Source organism: Pelodiscus sinensis, chromosome 4, assembly GCF_049634645.1.
Source record: "Pelodiscus sinensis isolate JC-2024 chromosome 4, ASM4963464v1, whole genome shotgun sequence".
NCBI classification, from domain to species: Eukaryota; Metazoa; Chordata; order Testudines; family Trionychidae; genus Pelodiscus; species Pelodiscus sinensis.
In genome coordinates, this window is record NC_134714.1 from 120,540,882 (window position 1) to 120,551,905 (window position 11,024).

The window sequence follows — 11,024 nt, forward strand, 5'->3', positions numbered from 1 at the left end:
TCCAAGTGGATAAGCACATGTATCATCAGAGTTTGCTATGAGACAGTGGGACGGGAGCCACCACCGCTGACTGCTCATTCCACAAAGGTGCACACCTCGTCAATGGCATTTGTAGGACAAGTCCCCATCATCGACATCTTCAGGGCAGCTACTTGGTCCTCCATTCATAGCTTTACAACTCACTACGCTATGGCCCAGCAGGCTAGGGATGAGGCAGCAGTAGGCAAGGCTGTGTTGCACTCTGTTACAGTTTAGGTTTCTGACCCCACGTCCTAAGACACTGCTTGGGAGTCACTACTGGACATGAGCAAGCACTCAAAGAAGAAGAAGAAAAGGTTACTTACCTTGTAACTGTTGTTCTTCTAGATGTGTTGCTCATGTCCATTCCACATTCCACCCGCCTCCCCTCATCGGAAGTATCCAGCAAGAAGGAACTGAAGGGGCGGTGGGCCAACGGGTACATATGCCCTGGTATATCGGCACCACTCCAGGGGGCTCCCCAGCTGGCCCGATGGGTACTGCTAAAGGACAAAAGCTCCGAAATCCATGCACCCGGCGCGTACGCACCTAACTGGAATGGACGTGAGCAACACATCTCAAAGAACAACAGTTACAAGGTAAATAACCTTTTCTTCGGTGATTTTTTTCTATTTCCTGTTACAGCAAGTTCTCTCCTTACTTACTTGAAGGGGTTAAAATATGTGCCGAATTTGGCTGCACTTTTTGAAAAGGTGATTTGACCTGCCTTCATACTGTTTGGGTGCATTGAGTTCTCCATAATCATCATTTATTTTTGCATTCCCATACTTCACTGTTGAAGTGATGCTAGCTGCTGTTTTGGTGGGGCCTACAAAAACCCATCTTTCTCTGCTGCTAAAAGGGCAGTTCTGAGGACAGCAGATGTCAACAAGATAGGGTACAAATGAAGTTTGAGGTGAGGTGGCTAAAGTATACGTTGAAGCTGTTGGCTTCACAAGACTGGATGTTCATTTCAGCTTCACTGTAAATGAAGGGAAAAGACCCAGGGATCTTTTGACAAATGAAAAGGGATGTGATTTTTTGTGTGTGTGTGTGCTCTCTAGAGAGCATTAATAGCTGAGAGCTCAGGTCAGTGCTACTTTAAAAAGACTCAGCTATGCCCATTTTCTTATGATCCTAGAGCCTGATCCTGCAAGCTGCTAAAGCCGAGATTTTTAAAAGTATGTAGGCTTTGAAAAATTGGACTTAACCATCAAAGTCTCTACGCACTAAGGATCTGAATGGACCTCATGCCTTGCAACATGAACAGAGAAATGCCTAAATACCTTTACAAATCTGGGCCTAAGTGCCCTTAACCCTGGGATCCCAGCACTTTGCATGGAGTGCTTAGCACAGAACTGATCTCTACATAAAACATTTCATGTGAAATTAACGAGTGGTCCTGTGGCACTTGAGAGACTAAGCAAAATATTTAGGAGCTTTGGTGGGCAAAACCCACATCCTCAAATGAGCTGGAAGCTGGAGTGGAAAAACTGAAGAAGTGGCTTTTGCCCACAAAAGCTCATGATACGATATATATATTTTGGTTAGTCCCTAAGGAGCCACAGGACTGCTTGTTGTTTTTAAAGTTACAGACTAACAGGACCACCCCTCTGAGACCTGTGAAATTAGTATGGAGGGGTGAGTGGTGCTTTCATTTCAAGCCATCCTGACTTCTCCAGACCCCTCTCACTCTATCCCCTGGCCTGCCATCACTTCCCTGGTGACTCAGCCTTTCTGATTCTTGGCACCTGAGATAAGGCTGCTAATTAGAGCGTGTTGTGGTAGTGGTGTTGCAACCTTTTTGGAGCAGAGACCATCTTTTGGTTCTGTTTCTACAGCATTTAGCATGGTGGAGTCCTAGCAGGGGCAAAAGTGACTTAAATTTCATACAGGTACTGTCGTGTTGCAACCCCCCCCCCCCCATCTCCCACACTTGAGAGTAGAGGACTGAGGGCAGGGGGTTAGAGAGGCTTGCAGTACGACAGGACCTGTAAGAAATTTAAGTGTGGGTTGGAATGTGGAGGGGCTCAGGCCAGGATGTTGTGGTGTGTGTGAGGATCTCAGGGCAGGACAATAGGGCCTGGGGGGGGGGGGTATAGGATTAGTGGCAGGGGTGATGTGAGATGTATGGGACTCAGGGCTGGGATGCAGGACTCGGGCAAGGTGTGGGGGGCTCAGGGCAAAGGTGTGAGAGGTGCAGGACTCAGGGCAGAGAATTGGGGTGTGAATGGAGGGGCTCAGGACAAGGGATGGAAGGGAGCTCCAGGCTGGGAGCCTATGCTGCCACTATGAGCCTATGAGCCACTATGCTGCCCAGTCACTGGATCTCCAGGGGCTGCACTGCCCAGCTGCTGGATTCCTGGGGCTGGTGGGGCAGGGACCATGCTGTCAAGCTGCCCAAGCTCCAAGATTGGAGTCTGGGTGCTCTGTGGCTGTGCTGCACAGGGACTGCAGCCCTGGATTGGGCCCACCAGAGCTGGGCTCCTTTGGGGGAGAACAGGAGGGACGGGAACCTTACCTGTGTATGGTGGCCAGCAACATCCCAGCCGGCCCCTTTCTTGCTGGTGCGCTGCACCAGGGCACACTGGTTTACTTTCACCTTTTGGGTCCTGATCCTAGATACCACTGAAGACCTGGCCTGAGATCATTAACTTATTTCATGGGGGTCCCGGCATAGCTCTTTGCCAATAGCGACTTAAAGCCATTGCCAGTGCCCTAGCAGGGCAGGGGTCCCCAGTGGCTGTTGACACTTTGTGGGGCCATGCAGCAGATGCCTCAACCATCCTATGGATGGGATGGTCTCCCGTGTCGAGGGTAGCCCACCGGGCCTAGGGTGGCCGTGGGGATTAGCCGGGGGGCCTGGCACTGGCTGGAAACAAAGGTCACACCCTCCCCCCACCACTCACCACAGCAGCAGGAGCTGCAGGAAGTGTAGTGACCTGGCCACCTGCTCCACTCTGCTGCCCTTCTTGCAGCCAGATTGCTCTGGGGGCTTGGGCTGAGCGCACCACTTCTGACTGCCACGGTGAAGCAGAGCGACACGGCTAGGAGATGGTGGCAGAGTGGAGCAGGCTACTGGATCACTCCACTCCCCACAGCTCCCGCCACCACGCTGCATGCAGGGTGGCCCGACCCTGCTGCCACCCCATGCTGGGCCCCCGGTAATATCCCAACTCATGTCCCTCAGGAGAGAGGGCTGTGGGGGAGGTGTGCAATGGGGACAGGAGAGAGTGGAGCAGGGGTGGGAAGAGGCATGGCAGGAGTGGAGACTGGGACAGCAGGGGGTTGCCCTGAGCCCTGCACTGGAGGTACAAGGGGATTTGCACCAGGCCTCACACCCTCCCCTCTAGGGATACTGGTGGGCACAGTAGAGACCTTTGCTGATGTGAGGTCACCATGCTGCTCTTTGGTGTCTCAGTGAATATCCTGAGAGTGGGGAACAGTGGCTTTGGGAAAGGGGGTGAGGCGTGTTGCACGACATTGCCGTAGCAGAATGCTGTTTGTTCTGCAATAGCACCTCCAGGCCCCAGCTGAGTTCAGAGTCCCGCTGGGCTTGGCTCACTCCATACGCCTAGAAAGAGGCAATATGGAAGGGCTGGCTGTCAGATGATGGGAGCTGTTCAAGCTGTTCCAGTGACAGGATGATTGGACCAGAGAAGAGGACCAAAGCATGGTGAGGACTCTGTAGCCTGCTTGTCTGTACCTCGATAGCTTTAATCATCATGCAATTTTGACAGGTGCCCCGCCCCCTTCCCATGATGCCTCCTAGGTCTGACTCCTTCCCATGATGCTCCCTATGCCCCCAGGGCCCTATACCAGGCGATTTCCAAGATGGTAGGCCGGCCCCATGTTGGATGTCCCCTTCCCACGATGCCTCCTACACCTGCCTCCTTCTACAGGGGCCTCCTAAACCCCGCCCTATGGGCCCCTCTATCACGCAGTTTCCAAGATGGTGGGATGGCGCCATGTTGGATGTGTACTTTCCAGGTGAGGGAAATTGGAGGCCAACGGCTTATCTGTCTAAAAAGAACAGAAAAGGGGAGAGAAAAATGGAATAAGTGTGAAGCTGAAGAAAAAGCTAACACCAGAGAAATAAAAGAAACAGGAGAACAGGGGGAGATGCTAAAAATACAAGAAGGAAAGGTGAGAGAAAAAAGGGGAATAAGCATGGCAGACTTGTCTGTCTAAAAAGAAAAGGGGAAAGAGAAAAAAGGGGGAAAATGGAATAAGCGTGAAGCTGAAGAAAAAGCTAACACCAGAGAGAGAAAAGAAATAGAAGAAAAGGGGGAAATGGAATAAGAGAGAGAGAAGCTGAATAAAGAGCTAGCATCAGAGAGAGAAATTGGGGGGGGGGGGAGAGGGAGAGGGAGAGGAAAAAAAGGGGAAATGGCATAAGAGAAAAGCTGAAAAAAGCTAGCATCAGAGAAAGAAAAGTGGAGAGAAAAATGGAATAAGAGTGGCAGGCTAAAGAGAGAGAAAGACAGAGCAAAGCTAGCACCAGAGAGAGAGAAAAGGGGGGAGAGAGAGAAGCTAGTATCAGAGAGAGAAAAGGAAAGAAAGGAAAGGGAAGAGGAAAACAGAATAAGTGTGGCAGGCTAAAATAATCGCTATCACCACAGAAGGAGAGATAAGAAACAGAACAAAGTTAGTACCAGAGAGAGAGAAGGGAGAAAAGAAAAGCACTAGCAGCCGTGAAGAAATACAGGTTTGCCAGGAGTAAAAGAAAGCGGCAGAGAGCAGAACATCCTCACCCGTCCTCTGGCCCTAGGAAATGCTACGGCTTGTGAGTCTCCTCACCCCACCCACACTGACCAACTGGTCGATCAGAGAAGCAGTGTCGGATCACAAGCAACCCACTGCCCCCGCCGGTCTGTCCAATCAGAGGGATCAAATACTTTTAAACTGTCCAACCAGAACACCCCCCACCACCCCCCTTGCTCTACATCCCGTGTTTAACAAGGATCCTGCATTCCATCCTTACCCACATTTGCCCAGAAGTTTCCTTATCACCCCAAACCAGACATACAAGCACTCCAGCTTGTTTTAAAATTTAGCATTATAAAAAGAAAGAAATTTTGGCGTGCTTTATGGCCATGGAGAGCAACGTGACGGTAAGAGCCTTTTCATCTGCGCGTGCGGCTATATTTTTCATGCCCTGAGTTGTCACGATTTAAAAGTTAATAACTACTTGGGGATTAAGTCCCTATCATTCCCCACTCTGTGCTGTGCAACTCAAGCCATTTGTTCTGGCTAGGGGACGGAGTGGGGGGGACTACACACATGCTTGAAATTAACACGATTTGCGGAATCAAACCTCAGGAGTTCTCCCAGACGCTCCCATCCTTTCCCCCTTCCTAAGGTTGTAAGCAGAGCTAAGGGAGAGAAGATAAGCATCTCTTGGGAGTCGTGTCCCTGACGCTTGGTTTAAAACACAAGCATGCCCTCCGGCCGTACATCCCATTGTAACAAAGGGGTGGCTTTTAATTAAACCTATGACCCTCGCCAAGACCTATCACACAGCCGCAGTTAAAAACACGGAGCTTTTACTATAGAAGCTGTATCTCCCTTTCTTGCGGTGGTAAGCAGAAATAATGAAGAGAAGATAGACTGTCGGGAGCCCTGTCTCTCACTCTTGGTTTAAAACACAACCCCATTGTAACAAACATCCTGCATTCCATCCCAAACCATGCGTACCTCCCCCAATTGTTTTAAAATGTAGGGCTATAAAAAGAGAGAAATTTTGGCGTGCTTTATGGCTGTTCACAATTTGGCTATGGAGAGCAACATGTTGGTAAGAGCCTTTTAATCTGTGTGTATGGCTGTATTTTTTTATGCCCAGTGTTGTCATGACTTAAAAGTTAATAACTGCTTTTTAACAGGATGATGCCTTTATTCCGGAACTGTCAGAGGCCACCTTGGCAGAGTTAAATCTTGGTAAGCTGTGGTTTGTTTTACAAAGTTACAGTTGCAGTTTTTGAAACAAAAGATCCAAAAAGGCATTTTTCTGTTTTATCTAGGACCAGAGGTAGGGCAAGCCAGTACCTTGCCAGCTATTCCTGAACTGTTACAAGAAGACGGACAAGGTGGGTGTGCGGTGGGGCTGTATTTATCGCTGTTACCCCCCTCCCTGCAAAAAAAGACTTTATCGCCTCTCGTGTGCTGATCTGGTCTTTTAACTGGTCTTTTAATGGCTAGTAAAGGGATTGTGTTGAAACAGGCTGTTTGTGTATTGATAGATATACCAGCTGGTCTTTTAGAAGAAGAAAGGATGCAGAAACCTGTGAAAAAGACCAAGAAAGCCGCTTTCAAGAGCAACAATAAAGAGCCCGATGCCTCCAATCTCGAGCAACCCAGCATGTCCAAAGCCTGTCTTAGACAAAGCGAACAGGGGCTCAAAAGGGTGAGCAACACCATGCCAGGGGCCGGGGGTAAGCGTCGTAAGGGGGGTAGCCCTAACGAGCCTGTGCCGGGCAACTCTATCAAGACCCAAAAGAAGGGCTCTGTAAAAGGGGTCAATAAGAAGAAGCCTAGAGACAGGGACCTAAAGGACAGCTCACAGTGCATCATAGAATTATATGATCTTAGCGGGAGACTAAGAAGCGTTTATGCAGATGTGTGTCAGCTGGTAGAAAAAAAGTTTCCCATTAGAAGCGTTTATGCAGATGTGTGTCAGCTGGCAGAAAAAAAGTTTCCCAGACTGGCTTTTGAAATGATGCAAAAGCAGTACTATCCAGGAGAAATCAGGAATTTAGTTCAAAAGTTGATAAATACAAGACAGGAAATTGAAAATGTGGAAAACTGGTTGAAGGAGAGAGGGGGGTCAGTGACTAACCATGAAAGCTAAAAATGGGCAGAGGGGTTGGGGGGGAAAGTGAGAGAGAGCTAAAAGACTACGAAGGCTTTTGGAAAAAAAACTTTAAAAAGCCGGAGTGATTTTATGAAAACACTTCCCGAGCCCAGAAAGGGAATTGACCCCCCCCCCCCCGAGCCCGGAAAGACAATCGAATAGCTTCCCTCTCCCGAGCCCAGGAAGGGATTCAGACATAAACCCCCCCAACCCCCATTCTTGAAGATGTAGATTCTCCCAAACCCCCACGGGTGTATTTGGAATGGGTGAGACACTGAATAAGACAACGAAGAGGCTTTAACACTCATGAATATTACCAAGAATTTCGTTTGCTAATTTGGACAGAATAGCGGGGTTTGCAGAGGCCATGGTCGCTATTGACACTGCTATTCAAAATCTGCTAGATGATATTAATAGACAGGTGGGCCCCCAGGATTTCGTGCAGCTGTGCTTAGATGCCCCGGGTCTTATTCAGCCCCTCTTTTCTCTGAGGAAGCCTTGGGAAGATTTAAACACTGCAGATTTTTTGAATAACATTGTTTCGGTGTTGCAGAGTAACACAGAGCTCGTGGAGGTCGGGACTCTAAGACTGGTTGTCACGATTATCAGAAACAGGGCAGGCGGAGGGTCTGTGAGGGCCTTAAAGACTATCACATACAGTAAAATCATAGAGGAAAAAAAAAAAAAAGAAAGCATTTACTCAACCTACATAATCAGGGAAATAACTTGTGCTTGCCGGCAGCATCCTGGGCCTGTTATCGAGTGAAAAACTCAGACATGCCCAATTACTAGAAGGGGCCAGGCATCTCCACCAGGAGCTGGGGCTTCTGGACCAAAAAATGATGAGTTTTACAGATGTGAGCTCTTTTGAAGAGCGCTTAGGCATGACTATCACTGTGATGTGTCCTGAAAAGGGGAATTGGTGCTTTTTTACAACGGGGGAAGTATGATACCCCAAGACCGTTTTTGTATTGTTGCATGACAAGCATTATTACGGTATTCTAAATGTTAAAGCCTTTATAGGGGCCCCATATCTGTGCAACTACTGTTACGCCACATCCAGCCACAAACACTAGCACGCCTGTAAAAGCCATTGTTGTACTTCTAACAGCGCTGAGTGCTGTGAAGTGGTTGTCGAAAAAAAGTGATGTCCCTGCTGTAAGCTATTTTGCTGGTCTGTGGCCTGTTTAGAAAGACACAGGGTGCCTGCGGCTGCCGGTAGAGTTGATTGTAAAACCAGAAGCCTTTGCGCTAAGTGAGGCTTCTACGTTGCTAAAAATCACAAGTGTAAAAGCAATAAGTGCCCTCAGTGTTACCAAAAGACAGATGACGTAGAGGGTCACGAGTGTTACATGCGTAACATCTCATCTCTGGAGGAGGGGGAGGCCTATGTGTTTTACGATTTTGAATGTATGCAAGAAACGGGGGTGCACCTGCCAAATTATGTTTATGCCTTACACTTTAATAAAAAAGACAGTTGGGAGTTTAAGGACGTAGAACGTGTCAGTGATTTTGTATGAACCTTGGTAGACAAGTGTTTTAAGGACTACACTTTTATTGCTCATAATGCTAAAGGTTACAATTGTTACTTTATTCTGAGACAGTTGTTTAAGGAAAAAATCCCCATCAGCCCCGTAACACAAGGCAGAAAACTTATGTGCATCACAGTGACGAACTTAAACATCAGGTTTATAGATTCTTTTAATTTTCTACCCATGAAACTTAGCAAGTTACCCAAAGCAATGGAGTTTCAGGGAGTCGAGCTATTTTCCACATTTTTTTAACGGCTGAAAATCAGAACTACATGGGCCCTATGCCTGGAGTAGAAGCCTTTGGCGTAGAGTACTTGAAGCCTGAAGAAAAAAAGGAATTTCTGAACTGGTACTGGCATCACTGCCAAAACTAATTCGATCTGCAAAAAGAACTGCACTATTATTGACAAAAAGATGTTGAGATTTTACAAGAGGCCTGTGACCGGTTCAGAAAAGAAGTCATGAGGATGACAAAAAAACAAATTGTTAAAAACCCCGGACTAGATAACGAGGAGGTGGTCACTAAGCGCATAGAGCCCTTTCAGTACCTTATGTTAGTGTCAGTCTGCATGGCCATGTACCGGTTTAACTTTTTACAGCTGCGAACCATAGCCCTGATGCTGTTAGACAATTACCACAAGCAACAGAAGAGATATTCTATGCCGGCCATTCAGTCAGTGGTTGCTGTATGTAGCTCACACAGAAAACATTTACATTCAACACGCTTTGCAGGGCGAGGAGCTTAAAGTGGGACCCTACTTTTTAGATGCTTATGCTGAGATAGTGGATAAACCTACCGCTTTTGATTCAATGGTTGTTTTTTTCCACGGTTGCCCAGTCTGCTATTGTGAAAATGATTTCAACCCTTTGCTCGATGCGACCTACAGGCAGTTGTACAACCGAATGACAATTAAGACCGAATTTCTGAAAAAACAGGGCTTTGAGGTGAAGACCTTATGAGAACACGAATGGAAGGCCATGCTAGCTAATGATAACCGGGTGGGAGTCTTTTTACGAGGAAAAAAAGTTACCGTAGCCTTTGATTCCCAGAGACACCCTTTATGGGGGTAGAACCAATACTGTTTGCCTGTATTACAAACCGCGGCCCAGGGAGCAGATTCATTACTACAATTTCACTAGCCTTTACCCTTTTGTTAACAAAACTGAGCATTATCCCGTGGGGCACCCTGGTATTGCGTATAAGGATTTTGGGGACATCAGCCAGTACTTTGGCATTGCTAAAGTTAAAGTGTACCCACCGAGAGGGCTCTATTTCCCTGTTTTACCATACAGTACTGGTGGTAAACTCACTTCTTCCTGTGCACCCTTTGTGCAGAAACAAAACATGAATAAGGAATAAGAAATCCTCCGGAAAAGGGCTTATTTTCCGGAGAATCGCGTCTAGACTGGTGCTTTTCTCCGGCTTATCCCCAAGCCGGAAAAAAGCAGCAGCCATGTAAATGCAAATGCCGCAGGGGATATTTAAATCCCCGTGGATTTGCAATTCCTACTCGTCTCATTAGCATCCCTTTTCCGGAAAGGGGTGCCAATGTAGACGTAGCCTTGAAGTGGAGCTCCAGTAGGGACACTTTGAACGCTTCTCTCCATTCTCTGTGCTCAAACATTAATTTAAGTTAACAGGAGTCTTACTATTAGCACCAGCTCTCAGTGAAATCAGCTTCTAAAACCATTAATAGAGGTCAGAAGGATTCATGCTGTGAGTGATTTACAGAATACAAGAGAAAGTGAAAACTTTATCAGCTCTCTTCCTCCCTGCTGCTAGTCTCTGAATGCAGATAAGGCTGTGAGAGCCAACTTCTGCTCTCAGGGCCCAAAGAAGTTAGTGAGTTACATGTACAGATTCCAGGGAAGAATTTAGGCCCTTGCATGTATTTGTATTGTTAAGGCTGCTTTAGCATTTTTGTATTAACACTAAAATCAGAAGAGCATTCCCCCACTTGCCTTAGCTAAATTAGGTAACCATGCTGACTGTTGGCAACCCAATCACAGTGACTATTCCTGTTACTTGCTGGGATTTTCTTTGACTGTTCACCATGAATGCATGGGAGTAACAGAGCAGAATATCCTCCTACAAGTTTAGTGCTGCTTTTTAGGAGGCTGAAAGTTCAATTTAATCAGGAAAGAGTTCATTGTGCTGACCTAGAGGCAGATCTTCCTGACATAACTGGCCTGTTATAAACTAATAAGGCTGGAGGACAGATTCAATTATGAACCAGCAAAGAAAAGACAGCAAAAGGGACATAATGAATCATGCACTGATAGAGCTCCACTGAGCAGTCTGCACAACAGATAAATCACTGAGTTTAACAAGTATTGTCATAGGAATAACCTGGACTCCCATTCCACTAGGAAATGTGCCCTGCTGCTACAAAGGATTCATTGTGTGGGAGGGGAGGAAGCTCTAACAGCTGTTCAAATGGAAAAAAGGAACCTTGTTGAGATGGGACTAGTTGGATCTGTTCACAGATGTCATAACAGAAAGAGGTTTGTTCCTAAATTTAAAGGTAATATTAGCTGTAATGTGACCAGCATGTAGTGGTGTCTAATCGATTAGTTCTCATCACAAATCTGTAATCAAATTTAACACTTCAATATTTAAGCTG

General features: G+C 47.0%; 1 protein-coding gene across 2 annotated transcripts; it reads left to right on the top strand.

The window, feature by feature from the left end:
• Window positions 1-4,974: 4,974 nt before the first annotated feature.
• Window positions 4,975-8,357, top strand: LOC102461556 (uncharacterized). 2 transcript variants are annotated; one of them, XM_006124881.4, is made up of 4 exons: window positions 4,975-5,132; window positions 5,901-5,955; window positions 6,039-6,104; window positions 6,258-8,357. In XM_006124881.4, exons 1-4 carry the CDS (start codon window positions 5,109-5,111, stop codon window positions 6,863-6,865), a joined length of 753 nt encoding a protein of 250 aa, XP_006124943.1. In that variant the 5' UTR covers window positions 4,975-5,108; the 3' UTR covers window positions 6,866-8,357. The 2 variants fall into 2 exon arrangements, with proteins under 2 accessions (XP_006124943.1, XP_006124942.2); XM_006124880.4 differs by lacking the exon at window positions 4,975-5,132 and adding an exon at window positions 5,653-5,812.
• The last annotated feature ends 2,667 nt before the right edge of the window (window positions 8,358-11,024 follow it).

Bases quoted from the DNA above. Each gene is read 5' to 3' on its own strand.
- LOC102461556 (XM_006124880.4), top strand. From the start codon at position 5,774: ATGGCTGTTCACAATTTGGCTATGGAGAGCAACATGTTG. The intron at 5,956-6,038 runs GTAAGCTGTGGT...TGTTTTATCTAG, and splicing joins CTTGGCAGAGTTAAATCTTG to GACCAGAGGTAGGGCAAGCC. The intron at 6,105-6,257 runs GTGGGTGTGCGG...GTGTATTGATAG, and splicing joins GTTACAAGAAGACGGACAAG to ATATACCAGCTGGTCTTTTA.